Genomic DNA, 19233 nt, shown 5'->3' with positions numbered 1-19233 from the left:
GTTCCAAACTTCCAGCTCAGCACTGTCCCCATGAGTTGTCCTACCTGCCTATCTTCTTTTCCATCTATCCACTCAACCCTTCTCCTTGACCTATCACCTTCATCCCCTCCCCCACTCACCTATTGTACTCTATGCTACTTTCTCCCCACCCCCACCCTCCTCTAGCTTATCTTTCCACCCTTCAGGCTCTCTGCCTTTATTCCTGATGAAGGGATTTAGCCAGAAACGTCGATTTTACTGCTCCTCGAATGCTGCCTGAACTGCTGTGCTCTTCCAGCACCACTAATCCAGATGCTTAGTGGGCACCAAACTCAGCCCGTCACAACCCGTGAGCTATAATCAACGTAATTGGTTTCTTCTTCCACACCATGCAAATAAAGACAATCACGTAAGGTTTATAAGGTCGATGCTCTGACACACACGTTTCACAGGATAGATGGTATTGAAATCTGGCTTCGGCTCTGTAAAAGCGTTCTATCTGCTGACGCAGAAAATATGAATATTTTCTTGCTTTCAGTCCTTTTAACCAGGTTACCAAGTCAGTGCTGTTTCTCATAACGATTATTTAACTAAAATCACATTTACGTTACTGAAATGTCCTTGTCTAAAAACTTTCCTATTTATCGACGAATTTCATGCATTAAATATACTTTTCCCCATCCAGATGTATTAACTTCAAGGATTGATCAAAAACCGAGATCAGCAACAAAAACTTCGGGCGAATCTTTAACCATCAACTGCGTCCTAAGAGATGTTAACTACGGATTGTACAGCACAGACTGGTATTGGACAAAATTGGGCTCAACAAACGAGGAGAGCATATCAACTGGTGAACGATATGTTGAATCAGTAAACGAGGGATTATCGTCCTTTTCTCTGAAAATTAGTGATCTGAGAGTTGAGGACAGTGGCACGTATAGATGTGGAGCATGTGACGATCACAGTAATGAACCTGACGTTCTACTAATGCAAAAACGCCATCAAATCTCCTGAGAAATAAATTGGGCTTGACTTATCTTTTCAACACTCAACATTCACTTTGAGGCCAGCAAATGTCGCCTAGAATAGCAGAAGACGATTTCAAATGACTGATAGCAATATTTAGCGGCCAAATCCAGAGAAGAGACATTAAGATGATCAGAGCTGCTGTTCGACTTACAGTTATGTGCGACCAATTATTTTTGCAATGGGATATGTCACTGTGACTAACTGGACATAGCTGTCTGTTCTACTACCAAAAAGGGAGTGGCACCGTTCTGACTGTGAACCCTGGTAAGTTTCCTCCCTTACTTAATCTCGCTATGATTTTGCTGATGTCTTGTAAAGGATTATTATTCAGGTTAAACAGGCTCAATTGCATAACTTGCGAAACAGAGCATTTTCCCATAGACTCAGATATTTGTGCTGTGATGTATGTGTCGTAGATTAACCTCAGTTCAGATTTTTCTCAAGGATAAATATATGTTTAAGTATATAACTTAAACTGGAAAAAAGCATATAACAATTTGAACAGATAGCCAACTTAGCATAGAGAACGTAAGATGCATATGTGAGGAGATAATGGAATTAAGTCGTTACAAACGAAACAGCCTACTCAGTTACCCTGAATTAAGGCTTGCCAGTGCGCCACAGATGCATAGAACTTCTAAATCAAACAAGTAATAGAATTCGGCATTGAGGGAGATTTTCTGCAAACTTTTTTTATTGCGTCTAATTTTAAAGTGTTTCAAAAGACAATCTTATTATGTAAAATAATATCGATTGCATTAACATTGTCGCAAGTACATCTGTAGTTCGAAGCTTGTTGTATGCAAGGTTGTGTCGAATATTCGATCATTTTAACGCAACTGTAGTTTCAGTGTAAACTGTCAGTTTAAATTTAAAGTGCATGTTATGCCCATTTGTTGAATATTTGTTGCTTAGAATGCAATAGTTTGCTCATTGGCTCACTCGTTACACTTAGTGTTGTTTGCTTCCTTTCTTTTATTCGAACCAGGCAACCTGTCTGTTCAAAACGTTTTGTCTTGATCTCACGTAACGCCAGAATTTAATCAACACATCAAAATGAGTAGCATCAATGAGTTGAGGTGTGCACAGTGGCATTGTTTTTGCGATGCAGTTACCTTCCTTTTGCATGCTTGTAAACATCAGTTATTAGTGGAGGTGATCTGAGGCGAAATCCACGTAAGTGGTTAACAATTGACAGTGAATGCCAAAACAGAAGTAGGGCTTTGCCTTGGTAACAGTCCCACAGCACGAACCATTCACTCCACTCAAACTGACATCAACTTTTCCAATTTAAACATTCACAGAATAATATGAAAACGAAGAAACTGCCGTTACTGCATCTTTAGGGTGCGCTGAATAATTTCACACTTCAGAGGGTAATGCCCTCTGCAACTGAATATTAAGAACTTCCAGCAGAATGTTGTTAGTGTGATGACAAATTTCCTGAAATTATTAATTAATTTTAACTGACCGTGTTTATGAAAGGTAGCTTAGTTATTTACCTGCAAGCTTTAGTGAACATGAAAACTTAATATTTATGCAATATCACGTTTCCCTACAGTGAAAAACTGACAGCCATATGAATTTTACAACCCCGCTTACATTTATTAACAGGACCATTTTTACCATCACAGTGATCACTTGTTCTACTTGGGAAACATTCTTCTCGGCCAGAGCAACAAGCCTCTGATGCTGGCTGCAAAGGCTATAATATACAGGAAAAAAAATGTTAAAACGTGTTCCAACTTCAAATCTGAATGGAGCCACCTAAGCAAATAACCGTTTGTCATTTTCCCGTAAGGGAAAGTATACAGTGATTTTTACAGGACAACAAATCAGCTCAACAGAGTGACAACTGATATTAACTCAAAAAAAAACCTCCATCTCATACATGGAAATATTAAAAATGTGAGTGACAGAAAACTATTTGGCCATTCGAGCCTGCTGTCATTCAATATGATTCTGGCAGATCATTCAGTTCAGTACCCTCTTTCTCCCTATGCTATGTTATTCATTTAGCCCGAAGAGGTACATCTGAATCCTGTCGAAAACAAATAATGTCTTGGCCCAAACTAATTTCTCTCGCAGAAAATCCCATCGGCTCATCATTTGTTCGATAAAAAAAAGAATTCTCTTTATCTTGTTAGAACTTAAACACTTCTGTGAGCGTTTCCTCATTCCTTTCAACTCCAGTGAATATGCTCCTAACCGAGTCAGTCACTCTTAACAAGTAATACTGCTGTCCCAGGAATTAGTCTGGTCCCCAGTGTTGCCAGAGAGGTCTGAAGGAAAACGGTGAAAAGAAGATTGTACTGAAAAAAAACGGATATGCAAGATGTCATCACAAAGAGAGAACAATAATTTTTGTTGGGAACATTTCTAGGATACAGGAAAGAATGCAGTGAAACAATCGTTTTTCTCCATTTCTGTGCTTCACGCAACTTGACCACTCATGAAATTGTCTGCCAAAACAGTTACTTCCCCTCGAAATGTATTAATGCCAAAACTGATTCCACTTTTGTATATACGTACCGTTATGTCATTCAGTTAATAGTTGATTAATCATTTGATGGAGTGGTGAACTGATGAAAATCAAGCATGTCAGAAAGGCAAGGTTACATTGATCATGGGAGACTTCAATATGCAGGTGGACTGGGTAAATAATGTTGTTAGTGGATCTAAAGAAAGGGAATTCATGGAATGCTTACAGGATGGCTTTTTGGAACAGCTTGTCATGGAGCCCACAAGAGAGCAGGCTATTCTGGACCTACTGCTTTGCAATGAACCAGACTCTATAAAAGATCTTAAAGTAAGGGAACCCTTAGGAAGTAGCGACCATAATATGATAGAGTTCAATCTGGAGTATGAAAGGGAGAACGCAAAATCGGATGTAATGGTGTTACAGTTGAATAAAGGTAATTATGAGGGCATGAGAGAGGAACTGACTAAAATAGACTGGAAGCAGAGGCTAACCGGGAAGACAGTAGAGCAAAAATGGCAGGAGTTTGTAGGTAAAATTGAGGACACTGTACAGAGGTTCATTCCCAAGAAAAGAAAGATTAACCGGGGAGGGATTAGACAACCTTGGCTGACAAAGGAAGTCAGGAAATGTATTAAAGAAAAAGAGAGATCCTATAAAGTGGCTAAGAACAGTGGGAAATCAGAAGATTGGGAGGGATACAAAAGCAAACAGAGGATAACAAAGAGTGTAATAAGAAAGGAGAGGATCAAATATGAAGGTAGGCTAGCCAGTAATATTAGAAATAATAGTAAAAGTTTCTTTCAGTACATAAGAAACAAACGACAGGCAAAAGTAGACATTGGGCCACTTCAAACTGATGCAGGAAGCCTAGTGATGGGAGATAAGGAAATAGCAGGAGAACTTAACAAGTACTTTGCGTCAGTCTTCACAGTGGAAGACATGAGTAATATCCCAAAAATTAAAGGGTGTCACGGGGCTGAGTTGAGTATGGTTGCCATTACGAAAGAGATAGTGCTAGAAAAGTTAAAAAGTCTTAAAATTGATAAATCTCCTGGCCCCGATGGGATACACCCTAGAGTTCTGAGAGAGGTGGCTGAGGAAATAGCAGAGGCATTGGTTGAGATCTTTCAAGAGTCACTGGAGTCAGGAAAGGTCCCGGATGATTGGAAGATGGCTGTTGTAACCCCCTTGTTCAAGAAAGGATCAAGGCAAAAGATGAAAAATTATAGGCCAATCAGCTTAACCTCGGTTGTTGGTAAAATTCTAGAATCCATCATTAAGGATGAGGTTTCTAAATTCTTGGAAGAGCAGAGTCTGATTAGAACAAGTCAACATGGATTTAGTAAAGGGAGGTCATGCCTGACAAACCTGTTGGAATTTTTTGAAGAGGTAACAAGTAGGTTAGACCAGGGAAACCCAGTGGATGTGGTCTATCTAGACTTTCAAAAGGCCTTTGATAAGGTGCCACACGGGAGGCTGCTGAGCAAGGTGAGGGCCCATGGTGTTCGAGGTGAGCTGCTGGGATGGATTGAGGATTGGCTGTCTAACAGAAGGCAGAGAGTTGGGATAAAAGGTTCTTTTTCAGAATGGCAGCCGGTGACAAGCGGTGTCCCGCAGGGTTCGGTGCTGGGGCCACAGCTGTTCGCATTATATATTAACGATTTGGATGAGGGAACCGGGGGCATTCTAGCGAAGTTTGCCGATGATACGAAGTTAGGTGGACAGGCAGGTAGTACTGAGGAAGTGGGGAGGCTGCAGAAGGATCTTGACAGGTTGGGAGAGTGGTCCAGGAAATGGCTGATGGAATTTAACGTGAGCAAGTGCGAGGTCTTGCACTTTGGCAAAAAGAATAAAAGCATAGACTACTTTCTAAATGGTGAGAAAATTAATAAAGCCAAAGCACAAAGGGATCTGGGAGTGCTAGTCCAGGATTCTCTAAAGGTAAACATGCAGGTTGAGTCCGTGATTAAGAAAGCGAATGCAATGTTGTCTCTTATCTCAAGAGGGTTGGAATATAAAAGCAGAGATGTACTACTAAGACTTTATAAAGCTCTGGTTAGGCCCCATTTGGAGTACTGTGTCCAGTTTTGGTCCCCACACCTCAGGAAGGACATACTGGCACTGGAACGTGTCCAGCGGAGATTCACACGGATGATCCCTGGAATGACAGGTCTAACATATGAGGAACGGCTGAGGATACTGTGATTGTATTCGTTGGAGTTTAGAAGATTAAGGGGAGACTTAATAGAGACGTACAAAATAATACATGGCTTGGAAAAGGTGGATGCTAGGAAATTGTTTCAGTTAAACGAGGAGACTAGGACCCGTGGACACAGGCTTAGAATTAGAGGGGGTCATTTCAGAACAGAAATGCGGAGGCATTTCTTCAGCCAGAGAGTGGTGGGCCTGTGGAATTCATTGCCACGGAGTGCAGTGGAAGCCGGGACGCTAAATGTCTTCAAGGCCGAGATTGATAGATTCTTGTTGTCTCGAGGAATTAAGGGCTACGGGGAGAACGCTGGTAAGTGGAGCTGAAATGCGCATCAGCCATGATTGAATGGCGGAGTGGACTTGATGGGCCGAATGGCCTTACTTCCACTCCTATGTCTTATGGTCTTATGGTCTAACCGTATTTCCCTGAAATGGCCAACAGCGGTTTTCATGGATAATTTTATACTTGCTTTCTCTCACAGAAAACAGTGCATACCACCAGGGTGTTACTGTCTATGTCAGTTGCATTCAAAGTGAAATTATATATATATTTAATTTTCGAAATTGCCCAGAAATGTGAATTTAATACCTACATCAATGATCTTGCAGCTAATTACTTTCACTGTTTCCAAATTGTTATTTCATTACTATTTCTGTCAGTATTTAAAGAGCTCTATCATTTTTACCAGTCGTCTTAGCTTTTTTTACTGTAATACATCACTTTTTCTTTGAATTTGGCATTCTTTAGTGGCAATTCCTTTCCTTTTCACCAATGCCAGAGTATGCTGCTGATATTATAAACATTCTGTGTCTGAAATATATCTGTTTCGCTGGTTTTGAAGTAAAACTTTCCCATGGGATGAGGGCGTCATAAGTAGGGTACAATTTATTTCCAGTCCAACAAATTTACGACGCAAAGGTACTCTGGCACAAATTTGCCAACGTACTTCAGAATTATTTAGCAATACGTATTTTAGTTATTTGCAAATTAGACCAAGCACGTTCTCTATTTTGGCATGTAATTTAAAAACAAAATCAATTACAACCTCCTGCTACTCATTAACTCTATGATACCTTTGATGTTTCTCATATTACTGAGAAATGGTCTAAGCGTCGCCTCTGATGTTTCATAAACATATTTTTAATAGATCCGATTATGGAACATCCAACATGCATGCAACATTCAGGTTTCAATTCAGCGAAGAGGGATGTAAATCTCGCATGACCTTCGTCTATCTGAAAAATAACAGCCAAATATTTGTGTTCATTTTCTCTTGTGATAAATGACATCATTTTTCCCGTAATTACGTGCAGTCCAGATATACTAATCTCAAACGATTCATCCATTATGATGCCATGATGCCGCTGCACCTGAGCATTCTGAAATCTGACACAATTTCGATTTTTTTTCTCTATTCCTCAGGTCAAATGGGTTTTCTTTATCAATTTCCCACAATGTGCTGAAGTTTCCATTGTATTCCCCATATCCGTTATAATATTTTTGTCATATCTTTGTGCCCGCTGATGACTTAATGATCCTTCTATTTTTGTGAGTTCAGTAACTTTGGCAAGTGGACCGTAGACGTCTTCCTCTAAGACGCAAGTGGCAAAATAGTTGCACTCCATTTCCAATCTTAAAATGACTCATTCACACCTGTTCGGACTTCCTGCAACCAGTTACTCTTCTGTCTGTTTTACTATTATACCTCTTCGGTCTTCATCAACTTAGATGAAGTATTTTATTGAATGTCTTCTGAAAATCAACATACACAGCAACCATCAATTGTAAGGTTAACCTGATCACCCAGGAGACTTTTCAAATCTGATTTCCCTTTCTCAAAATCATGTGTATTATATTCACACTGATTTGCTTGAAATTATCCAATGCATCTGGAGTATAATGCATCATTTTGGTCAACAATAGTTTGCAACATTTTGGTATGATAGCTTTTGAACTGACTTGTCTGTCATTTCTTACTCGCTGTCTACTCCATTTTCCAATAAAGTTGAAAAATGATCAATCTTGCAATCTAAAGGTCTTTCAGAATCAAGAATATCATGTAACAGTAAAGTCAAAAAGTCAGTTATTTCACGAGCATTTTCTGTTCAGACACTGGGATGATGCCATGAGGATACTGGCAGGTGTCAGTCGCAGCTGCGTCTATTTACTCAGGACAATTTCTCTTGTGCATGTCACTTCCCTGCTTCTGTTCTCCGCTGATTTGCTGATTTATAGCTGTCTCTCAGATTTTTATTTGCATTCTGCTTCTTGAAAACCAGTGAAATAACTGTTCTGTTCGTTTTCCTTCTCCCTTATTTTAAAATAATAATTTCTATTTATGTCTCATTTTCTATGTGGATAGTGCTCGCTTTGTTAATCTCTTTGCTTTTCAAAATACCTAGAGGAAATCTTTATCTGATTATTTCCTATCAAACTCTAATATATTGCTTCTTGTTAATTTTCTGATCATTCACTTGAGCAAATTTAGATAGTTTGCGTATTTTTCTGACTTGCCATCTGTCTTTGCATAATCATGTCAATTTTGATTCATTAAATTGTCTTTAACCTCTCTAGTTACGCATAAATGGCGGGTTCATCCTGAAATTGGTCCATGAAGGCTGATATCTCATCACGAAGTCAACCCTTATTTACACGTTCATACAATATGACACTGACTCAGCTAGCTTACAGCCAGCTGCTAGAGTGAGCAGAATCCTGAACATTCGTATTTATATCTGTCATCTGGGTCTCCCTGGTTGTGCAAGGTTAATAATCCTAAACAGGAAACTCACATTCAATAGCATCACTTTTCTGGCAACATTCCAATCACTGCACTCACCTTGGAATTTTCTTACTTTTTGGGATGGATCAAATTTATGCAAACTTAAATGTGTCCCAAAGATCTGATGTTCAATTTTTTGACTGTCAATGCACATCAGCCTATTCTCTTCCATTCTGTGATAATATTTTTCATCGTTTTGTTTTAACAGCTGTTTCACAGTCGGCTCTGTCTCCCTGAAATTGAATGCAAGATACACCGTCATTGTTACTTATGTAAAGGGGTATGTGCATGTGTGAGTGGCTGGGGTGGTTGGGGGCGGCCAGTCTACAGTACGTGGTCATGTGTTAATCCTATCCCATTCCATCATTCAGGCTCACTGTAAGTCCAGAATATGCAGTTCGAAGAAACTGTCTCAAAAACATTGTGCCAGCTCCATATTAAGGCATAACATTGCATATCTGTCTTTTCCAGTTACTATATAGATAAAATCTCCCATAATGTTTGGTGCGATGTTCTGCAAACTCTCTTTTCTTTTCCTTTTGTCTCCCCTGAACGTTTAGTTATTGATAGGTGACTTGAACATCACTCCCATAAATAACTACTCAACTTGAGCAATTCTAAACTTTACTCAAATTCATTTCACATGCTGCATCCCCGAAATGAGGTCACACTTCCATAAAATAAGAACAGCAAATTCTAGGAAACCCAACAGTTCCAGCAACAAATGTGGAGAAAGAAACATAATTTATGTTTCCAGTCCGATATGTCTCTGTGAAACATCTTTCTCTCGTGCAAATCTCATTGTGAATTAACTACAACCTAGTTTCCTGTCATTCCGATGTCACCTGTATCCAACCAATTCTTGTCACCCTGCAGGAAGTTTAGTGGTGAAGGCCAAGAGTAGTTTTGTAAACTCTTAGCCTTGTCATATACTGAGTATCAACGCAACCGGAATTAATTTCAATTCGAACTGTTGCAGCTGCGATACTTGCAGCAAAATGTCAGAAAATCATTGTTTTCACACTGCAGGAAGGAGAGGACATAAACATTTGCATGAGATTTGCGGCTGGATTAAATTGCTATGCAGGTGTACGGTGTTAGACAGACTGATGAAGGCAGCCATCACCATGGAAGGTACTATAAAATGTTGATATGAGACTTTGGTACGAAAATAATGCAGAACCTGTTGAAGTTGTCTTTGCGGGAGATCATGAACAGTGTTCAGCTGTGAAAGTATCGATCAACATGTTAACCGACGTTCAAGAAGTGGTTTGATAGGCTGCCATTGTGTTGTATGATTGATAGAATATCACATTTGATATTTTCTCATGTGATGTATGACGTGACTGCTGCTGCAGCGATGGAGTTTGGGGATTAACAAAAAAACAGATTGGATCAGTACAGAAACCAGGACGGTGTTCATCTCACGGCATTGTCGAAGTACCAGTATGGCTGGCTTGATTTGAACACACGGATGAGGAAATTAGCTATAAAATATCGCCTGTCTTAGAGGTACTGGATTGATTGGTGAATAAGAAATGGTGCTACCTTGGTTCTGGGAAATACAGTTCGGACTAATTGAACTAGTTGAAGTTGAAGATTGGATACCAGTGTAGAAAATGATGGAGTAGTTGAGGATATACTTGGGGGGAAATTGTAGCCGCTCAGCTAAGGCACTTGTGAGACAGGGGTTGCTTTGCAGGAACAAGCACCATGATCTTGCTGATGGCTCCTATAAGACGTCTGGTGCACAGTACAGTCTGAAAATTGAATCCCAGACTGTTAACCGTTCGGCCCAGATTTTCGTTTCGTTGAGGGAACAAGAAAATGTGGTCTGGTTCCTTAACAAGAATGTTTTAAATTTATGAGAGCAAATCAAAAACAGAATGGGAAGAAACTCATTTGTGTATTGGGAAACCAATGCATTTTTTAAAATTTCCATCTGCATGAAGGGTGGTATTAAGTGATCTACATTATGTTGGAGTTGCATGTTTCAGACAAGGAACTTCATTCCAAGGGCAGCGTCGCTCACAGTACCACTCTGTGTTCATTTTAGAGAAGCTAAACGAGAACCATTTTGAAAACGATCTATGTGAAAAGCATTAGAATATTTCCGCTGTGTACCGGTCGTGAAATGTGCATTTCCAATCCTCAGTGATCATCTATCAACAGTGAGACGGTTCGAGGATGGGGAATTAACCTATGTGTTTTGCCAATTTAACCAATAGTTGGCGTAGTAGAGATGTTTACTTCAACAAGAGACATTTTGCTCCCTCTCAGCTACGTGAACAAAAACTCAAGATTTCGTTATTCGATGTGCACATACGTTTCTGTTGATTTATCATAACTCAAGTTACACGTTCTTTTTCAGAAATGCCTGCCCAAAACTATTTCCAGATAACTCTATGCGATCAAATTTCTCCATAAACTGGAAATGTAAAACCGATTATCGCCAAATATCATCAATATCTTGAAGATGGATAAAGTCTTCAACAAAAAGACATTCTTTAATAAGTGCACAAATAAATTAAAGAAAGGAGAAGAGGTTTATGAGGGAGTATTACTGAACCTCAGGTTTAGGGGCAAGAAGCAAAGTTGTCGATTTTGGGCCAGTTATAATTCGGAATTCTCCAGAGGCTAGTATTAGATGAATACATATTTCTCAGATGACTTGAGCTGGAGGAAATTTTAGAGATAAAGTTGAGTGAATCCATTGAGAAATTGAGGACTGAAAAGCAATTTTGAAAGTGAGGCATGGTTTGACACGGCAAAAGTTAGGTCACAAAGGACAGAGGTGATACAGAATGAATACTTCGTATGCGATTAAGACACTGGGAGCAGAGGTTTTGAAACGCCAAATTCGGAAAGTAGGAGGTTGGCCAGGAATGCATTTTCCAGTTTGCACAAATTCATGAGTTATTGTTTAAATAGCAGATGAGCTGAGTAACAGAAAACAGTGAATTTATAGATATGCAAACAGGGAGTGTCCAAATAGTGGAGATAAAGGTGTGACCTTACAGCTGTTTATAAAATCATGAAAAACACAGATAAGGTAAATGGCGAAGGCCTTTTCCCCTAGGATAATGGAGTTCAAACCTAGAGGGAATAGGTTTAAGGTGACATTGAAAAGGTTTAAAAGGGACCGAAGCCACACCTTTGTTTTTTTGCACAGAATGTGGTTGGTTTCTGGAATCTACTGCCGAAGAAATTGTATAGACAGTTATAAAATTTAAAAGGCGTTTGGAAGGGTACAATAAATTGAAAGGTTTGAAGAGTTATAGGCCAAACATCGGCATATTGAACTGGTCAAGTTTAAGAAATCCGTTTGGCATGGATGACTTAGACCACACGGTCTATATCCATGTTATGTGACTCTCTGCAGTTTGGAGCTCAGCTCACAGTTAAAGATGAGGCAAACGCTGTGAACCATATCTTTCAGCAACATGACATAATGACACAACAACATGATAAAATCATATGTTTTATGTAATATCTGAGAGTTATCGATTGAACGGGACATTACAGAAACAGTCCAATCGAAAGTACAAAAGAGAGTAAGTCTCATTTTTTTTGTAATTTTAGGACTACAGCCTACTGCACCAGTCATCAGTCTATTTTATTCTGCAACTGAAGAAAAGAGAGCAAACGGATTTGTACATTTGATTTGTATAATCAGCAGATACTATCCTAAAAACATTGTGGTCAGTTGGCAGAAGAACAAAAATGTCATCAGTTCTGGTTTTACAACTACATCCCCAATGAAAACATCGACCGATGACTTCAGCTCTACAAGTTTACTTAAAGTATCCCAGCAGGAATGGAACAGCGGCTCTATGTACAGCTGTCATGTTTTTCATTCTGCAACTAACAGTAATCAGAGAAAAGAAGTTAGATCAACATCCGGTAAGAAAATTAAATGTACTCACAAGCTCACAATCATAAAAGATAGTCATATTCATAATCAGATGGAATATTATACTGGTAGTCTGTATATGAGAGTGAAGCATTCTTGAACTAGTGGCAGTGAGTGATATCAATAACAATTTATAGTGCAGGGATTTCTTGGACAGAATTTTAGTGACTTGTCAGCGATAATGATCTCAATTGTCGTCTGCACTTAAATTCATTGAGCATCGCAGTGTGGTAAATTTTCTGTCTCTCAATGTCAATCTTCCTTTTTATCAATCTCTTTGTTACTGTCAGTCTTGCTCTGTCTCTGTTTATCCATCCGTCTGTATGTTTCCACCGATTTCTCTTGTTCTTCGTTTTCTGTGTTTTCCATTGTCCATATCGAAAATAATTCTTCCTTTACCTTCCCGTCACTGTAGATATTAATCATTGTTGTGCATCATTCATTGTTACTCCATGTGCTTGTCTTTCTGCTTGCATCGGTCGCTCTCCATGCCTCCTTCTCTAGTCTTTTTGATACTGTCTGACACTCACCCTCTCTCTGGTTATTTTCTTCGGTATGTCACTCTCATTCTCTCAATGACAATCTTTCTGCGTACATCTCACTTTCTCAGTCTGTCTGTCTTTACCTCGCTCTCTCCCTAATTATCACTCACTTCATATGTGATGCAAGTCAATAACCATGGAGAAAACAGTCGTGTTTCAAGTTCAATACATATCAGTGAGAGAAATAGGTATATTTTCGAATCTCTTGTAACTTTCGCAGTTACATTATTGGAACATGATCCAGAATCTGAATTTCTGATTCATCACTAACAGAGATTGCTGTGCTGCTAAGGAATCCATTGGTTGAAGAAATCTGGATCAATAAAACTGCCACTCTGGTTTGTGAAGTGCTCTCTACACTTTCTGCTGGGGTAGTCATCTCTTGGATGGTGGATGGGAAGGTAAGGAATTATGGTGTTAAAATCGAAGCAGCTAAAATGGAAGGAAACCAATATCTGACCATCAGCCGCTTGACCAGCAGCGTGGAAGAGTGGCAGAGTGGGACGGAATACATATGCTCCGCAAAACAGAATCAGTCATCGACCCCAGTATCAAAACGAACAGGAAAACAAAGAGGTTGGTTACGAAAAGGAAATGTTTTTATATGTCGTTTTATTAACGAATGGCCATAAACGAAAAATTAATATTCTCTATAATTCTATTACAGTCGTACCAATTAAGTCAAATCTCCACGTATTTCCCCCGTCACCAGAAGAGATTCAAAACACCAGCTCTGCCACTCTAACATGTTTGATAAGAGGATTCTATCCTGATAGTATAAGTATTTCTTGGGAGAAAGACGGGGCTTCTGTGAGCGCAAACATCACCAATTTTCCCACTGCTCTGGAACAGGATCTGACTTTCAGTGCAAGGAGCCTCCTCATTTTATCTGCAGTAGAATGGAACAGTGGAGCAAAATACACCTGCACTGTCTCGCATCCACCTTCCCAATCCATTGTGAAAAGGGTTATCAGAAACCATAATGGTAAGAACTGTTCCTCAGTAATTATTCTCACAAATAATGCTTTGTGTCAAATGTCGACACTAGATGAAACTGTGATCGAATGTTCAAAGATTCAGAAAACTTTAAAATGCACGACAACTCCTTGAAAAAAAAAGTTTAACACAGACCAGGCAGGCAGTTGGTAGACCGTAGAATAAATGATATCCAAGTGCTCCACTTCAACCAGTGTGAGAACCGTTGATATAACAGATACAAGGATCCATTTCCTACAGCATTGGTAACGCCCTGGCAGGTTTGAGTTCGAGTGTCATCGGTTCCAGAGTTGTGTAATAACTTTTCTAAATAGGTTGATGAGAAAAGTTAGGATTTTTTTTTAATTCTTCATTGCACAATTAACTCTTGAAGGTATGATACCTTCAGACAACAGTTAATGATGACAAATGGAAGAATGCTGCTAACTAATGTTTCATAATCCTGCTTTCGGTCCAGCATGAGTGATTGCTGACTTCAACTGAGAGGTACGAATAAATACAACCTGATCAGTTGCCCAAGTGTGGAGCTCAAGTATGTGAATTATCTTGTATATTTCAAGGACTCTATTCTTCAGTACCGTTCTCATTAGACATCGCCAGAATAGACAGATAACTGTGCCAACCATTAGTGGCCTTAAAGCAGTGAATAGTAACGCCCAAAACTTTGAACACTGATCTATGGTACATGGGTTTGTGATTAAGGGAGTAGATTAATGGGCTGAAATATCTCTCTGGTCATTCATCTGCCGACAATTACTGTGTAAATTTGGATGGAACACTAGCTGACGTGACTGAAGGGTGCAAACAAATCTCATCAACAACGGGAAACAGCAAAGAAGCAACCGAGCAAATATTGTTGATGGACTCAGTCAAAAATGTTTCGCATGAGGAATTCCGTTTGGTGAGCATCCATGCACAGAAATAGCAAACTGCTGAAAGTCCAAGCGTTGACTTAGCTCCGCAGATGATTCTTAGCAAACTATATTAGAATAGATGCACGTGAGTTACATACAGTCCCTTTGTTTCATTTTCCATCCGAGGTGGTTTGATGGAACTGAAAGTAATTATGCTCCTGCGAAGGGCATGACTGAGTGGAAGTCATATGAATTTGCTGTAGAATAGGCTGCATACGTACATTTCAATTTTCCTGTGGATTGTTAATACTGAGCAGTTAAGATAAAATTCCTCAATGAAGTTTATAAACCACCCACGTTTGTGTATCACGGTTAAATCTCGCATTTCTTTCCACGATGATGCAAGAATGTCACATGAAACGTGATACATGTGGGAGTTGTTTTAAGTTTAGAACGCTGAGGCTTAAACCTATCACACTAACACGAAACATACTGACATTGTTTGCTTTAAAAAGTCATTTTTAAACCTTCGATTTCTCTTTTAGCAAGAGGACATGATTAATTTTATTGCAATCAGTTTTCTCACAATCCCATTCTCCTCCTAACACTTAGTTTTACGACTGAAAGGATAGAAAGTTTTAAAGAAGAAACTATCACTCGGACACTTCAGATGGAACTGATCTTGGAACATGCAATACTGCCCACTTATTTAATGAAAACATGATAATATAGCCTATGTTCATGTTGCCAATCCACAAATTCACGTTAATTGTCTCCCTGATTACATACTGAGGAAATGGACGTGATTAACTCAGGACTGCCAGCAGACAAGCAAATATTCAGTCTTCGAGTTTCGAATGCAAAACAGAAATACTAATCAATATGGAAATAGTTTCAGCAATTTTCTCCCCACCTATTCAACATTACTGCGGCACTGGCATCATTCCAAAAATGCATACGTTTTACTGTATGCATACAACCTAAAACACTGCGATTGAGATTGCAGAAGAGACATGGAACATTTGTCCTCTCAAGAGATTTTGGAATTTTCAGAGTTAACCAGTTAGGCTAATAGAATTAAAATTGTAAGTTTTAAGTTAACAAGACAAGAAAAACATCTAAGGATCTTCTTTACATTTATATTTTCCGTCATCCATAAAGGAATTAACTATATTTGTATTAAGAGCGACCATCTTGCGTTAAGAAACCTAAAAGCATGTTTTCCGATGTCTTTTATGTCCCTTTAAAGTTATCACAATACTGACAACTATTGGTTTTAGCTGTTCCCAGTATCAACGTTGAGCTGTCAAAGTTTTGTACGTAGAATATTCCAGATTTCTTAACTTCACACTCTTCAAAGAATAGTTCGTGTGTCACAATCTTCAGAGACTGTTCTTTACAAGGCGTGCATTGTGTAGCAAGTATCACATTTTTGTCGGTAATAGATTTTCCTGAATAAATAGGACATCAAACGTCGCGTCAAACAACACAACAAAAAATCAAGGTGTCGGTTGACACTAGGACAACATCTCCATACACAGTAAAAATAAATAGAGCACTGGAATATGGGACATTTATAAGACCTTTTCCTAATCTGATATTATAATCTGTCAAATGCAAGACATGCAGTATAAACTAGCTTCCAGCATCAGAAATTGCAATAGGTAAATGTGCAGCACCAGAACGGAAGCAATCAGGTTACAAATAGAATACAAATATTAATGAAGGTACATTCCTTGCAGTCAGAGCGAATAGAAACGTCAAGTTCAAGCGAACCAAACATCTAATTATCTAAGCTGAAACAAACTAAGTAGGCAGTTAACAGATTGCCGTAAATAAAACATTCCCCAACTCATGTCATATTTTGGAACTGATTTCAACAATGCAGACTGAAAATAGTGAATTCCTTAATCTTTTCAGATGAATGCAGATTTCCAGACATTTCTGTCAATCTACTGAAGCCTTCATTTGAAGAGATTTGGAAAGAAATGACAGCGACCATTACATGCAAAATAGTTTATAGTGACTTAGAAAATATCAACGTTTTCTGGCAAGTGAACGGGACTGAGAGAGTGGAAGGAGTCGAGACGCAGAATCCCGAGCGGATTGGAAGTAAATCCACCATTGTGAGCAAACTTAAAATAATGGCATCAGAGTGGGACAGTGGTGCCGAATATGTTTGCTTGGTAGAAGACAGTGAATTACCAACACCAGTGAAAGCCACTATCAAGAAGACAATTGGTAAGTGGAGATCGTACTGCAATTTGAGCAAAATACCGACGAAAGTCAGAAGTCAGAAGTGAAAAAAAGGTGCTGGAGTAACTGAGCAGGACTGGGACAATCAGTGGAAAGACAAAGAGGGTGAACATTTCCAGTCCAGCATGGTCTCCTTCCAAAAGACCTATTTTTGTTACTAACGAGAAAAGACTGGATATTGAGTGATTGAATAATTAAATAAATTATCGAATCATTAAATTTCTACATTAACTGGTCAGTTGGCTGGTAGTCTGGAATCCTAATGTTCTGCAAAAGTATAATGATGAATGTAAAGACCGATAGGTAGATCAATCATTTGCACTCCGAGAGTGGCAGACATTTCAAAATCTGTGACTGTCTCCAAGTTTTTTTTTTAAGGGACAGGAAATGTTCTAGCATTCAGAGATATTTGCACAGTCTTGCAGACAGGAAATATTTTATAAACCACTTGCATTACTAACAAAGAACTTGCGATGTAGTTATAAGATGAGCTCAGTTAAATGAATATTGTTCTCTTTACAGTCAGTGAATTCCATCCTCCTAAGGTTTATCTCCTGCATCCGTCGACGGAGGAGATTGATACTGAGAATTCGGCTACTCTGGTGTGTTTAGCCACCGGCTTTTACCCAGATGAGATTTACATTGGTTGGATGGCTAATGACACCCTTCTGGATTCCAGCTACCGGACCCAATCAGAAAGCGAGAAGAGGAATGGTTCCAGTTTCATCACCAGCGGATTGAGACTCACAGCAGCGGAATGGAACAGTGACACCACTTACTCCTGCTTAGTGGGCCACCCATCCCTCAGCCGGGATTTAATCAGAAGTACAAATAAATCTCACGGTAAACCGACATTTGTTAATGTTTCAGTCATACTAAGTGACACTATTAAATCCTGCATTTAGACTGCCGTGGTATACCATTTGCTTCCCATAAACAGCTAAATGTCACGATGTCAATAACTGTTGAAGGAACCAATCCAATGCATTTTCAATTCACTGTATGGTGCAGTCACATTCTTGATACTAAAAACTTTTGGACATAAGAGATTAGTCATTATTTCAAATTTTATCTGTCAATTAAGGATAATTGTGTTTAGAATCTGAAATGCAAGGACAACTTTGTCTTGTCAGTGTAATTGTTCTGAAGATTGCTTGAAGCATTTCACATCGTTATTAGAAGGAATAGAAATTATGCTTGCGTCTGTATGTGGCTCTGATAATTACAATAAACGCAGAATGAAAACTTTTTGACTTACTTATTCTTGGTTTCTATGCATAGCGTTTTAACAAGGATGATGCAGCCTTTGATTGAAATGCATGTGATATCCTCTTCTGATATGGCAGCCAGCAGCCTGCTGACATGTGCAGAATTTTAGATCCACTGGGGTTGCTTCTAATTAGATCACACTCATCCTAAATGTTTCTTTGCAGCACTCCTCTGTTCGGCCTGGCTTGTGGGGCATCCACATTGTAATAGAATTACTAAAACCGACGTGATGCCAACATAGTTAGCATGACAATCTGTCATCCAAATTGCTCTTACCTTCGTTTGATAAATTTTGTCAAGTATTCTCCTGAAGTGACGTCTAATCCTAGTCCTCAGTTTTGGTTTCCACAAAGATCAGTACTTGGACTCTCATCTACGTATAAACTACATACTATCCCTGATTTATTCCACTTCGACACTAGTCCTACATAACTCTCTCACACACAGTTCCCTATTTGTTAACTGTGTATATTCCATACCTATCTAATGTGTGAACACCAATCACACAATGTATTGTCCTATATTCTGTGTGCCACCCCAGTCCGTCTCTTATTCGTCCCATTTATCTATTGGTCATTTCCTCTGGCGATATTTGACTTGTTTTCTGAGTCGACATCCTCCTTAAACTGTAAGTCAATGCCCAAACGTCTCACTCACTCCAACAGATGCTTGTCATGTCTTCTGGTACATCTGCTTTCAACAAGCTCAACCAGTCCTTCTGTGCCTCTTGACATTACTTTTTTGTATTAGATTAGACTATTTACAATGTGGAAACAGGCCCTTTGGCCCAACAAGTCCACACCGCCCGCCGAAGCGCAACCCACCCAGTCCCATTCCCATTCCCCTACATTTACCCCTTCACCTAATACTATGAGCAATTTAGCAAGGCCAATTCACCTAACCTGCACATTTTTGGACT

General features: G+C 39.2%; 1 gene segment (V, D, J or C); it reads left to right on the top strand.

Moving 5' to 3' along the window:
- Window positions 1-446: 446 nt before the first annotated feature.
- LOC122543745 (Ig heavy chain C region-like) lies at window positions 447-18291 on the top strand. The segment is given in 8 exon segments: window positions 447-538; window positions 665-940; window positions 1207-1272; window positions 12067-12387; window positions 13213-13515; window positions 13607-13924; window positions 16710-17030; window positions 17568-18291. Coding segments are annotated over 8 exon segments (2031 nt in total).
- The last annotated feature ends 942 nt before the right edge of the window (window positions 18292-19233 follow it).

The sequence above is a fragment of the Chiloscyllium plagiosum genome, unplaced genomic scaffold (genome assembly GCF_037043375.1).
Source record: "Chiloscyllium plagiosum isolate Xiang-an unplaced genomic scaffold, Cpla_swu_hap1 HiC_scaffold_27, whole genome shotgun sequence".
Lineage (NCBI taxonomy): Eukaryota > Metazoa > Chordata > Chondrichthyes > Orectolobiformes > Hemiscylliidae > Chiloscyllium > Chiloscyllium plagiosum.
Note: the sequence above shows the minus strand (reverse complement) of the source record. Positions and strands in the feature narration are given on the sequence as shown.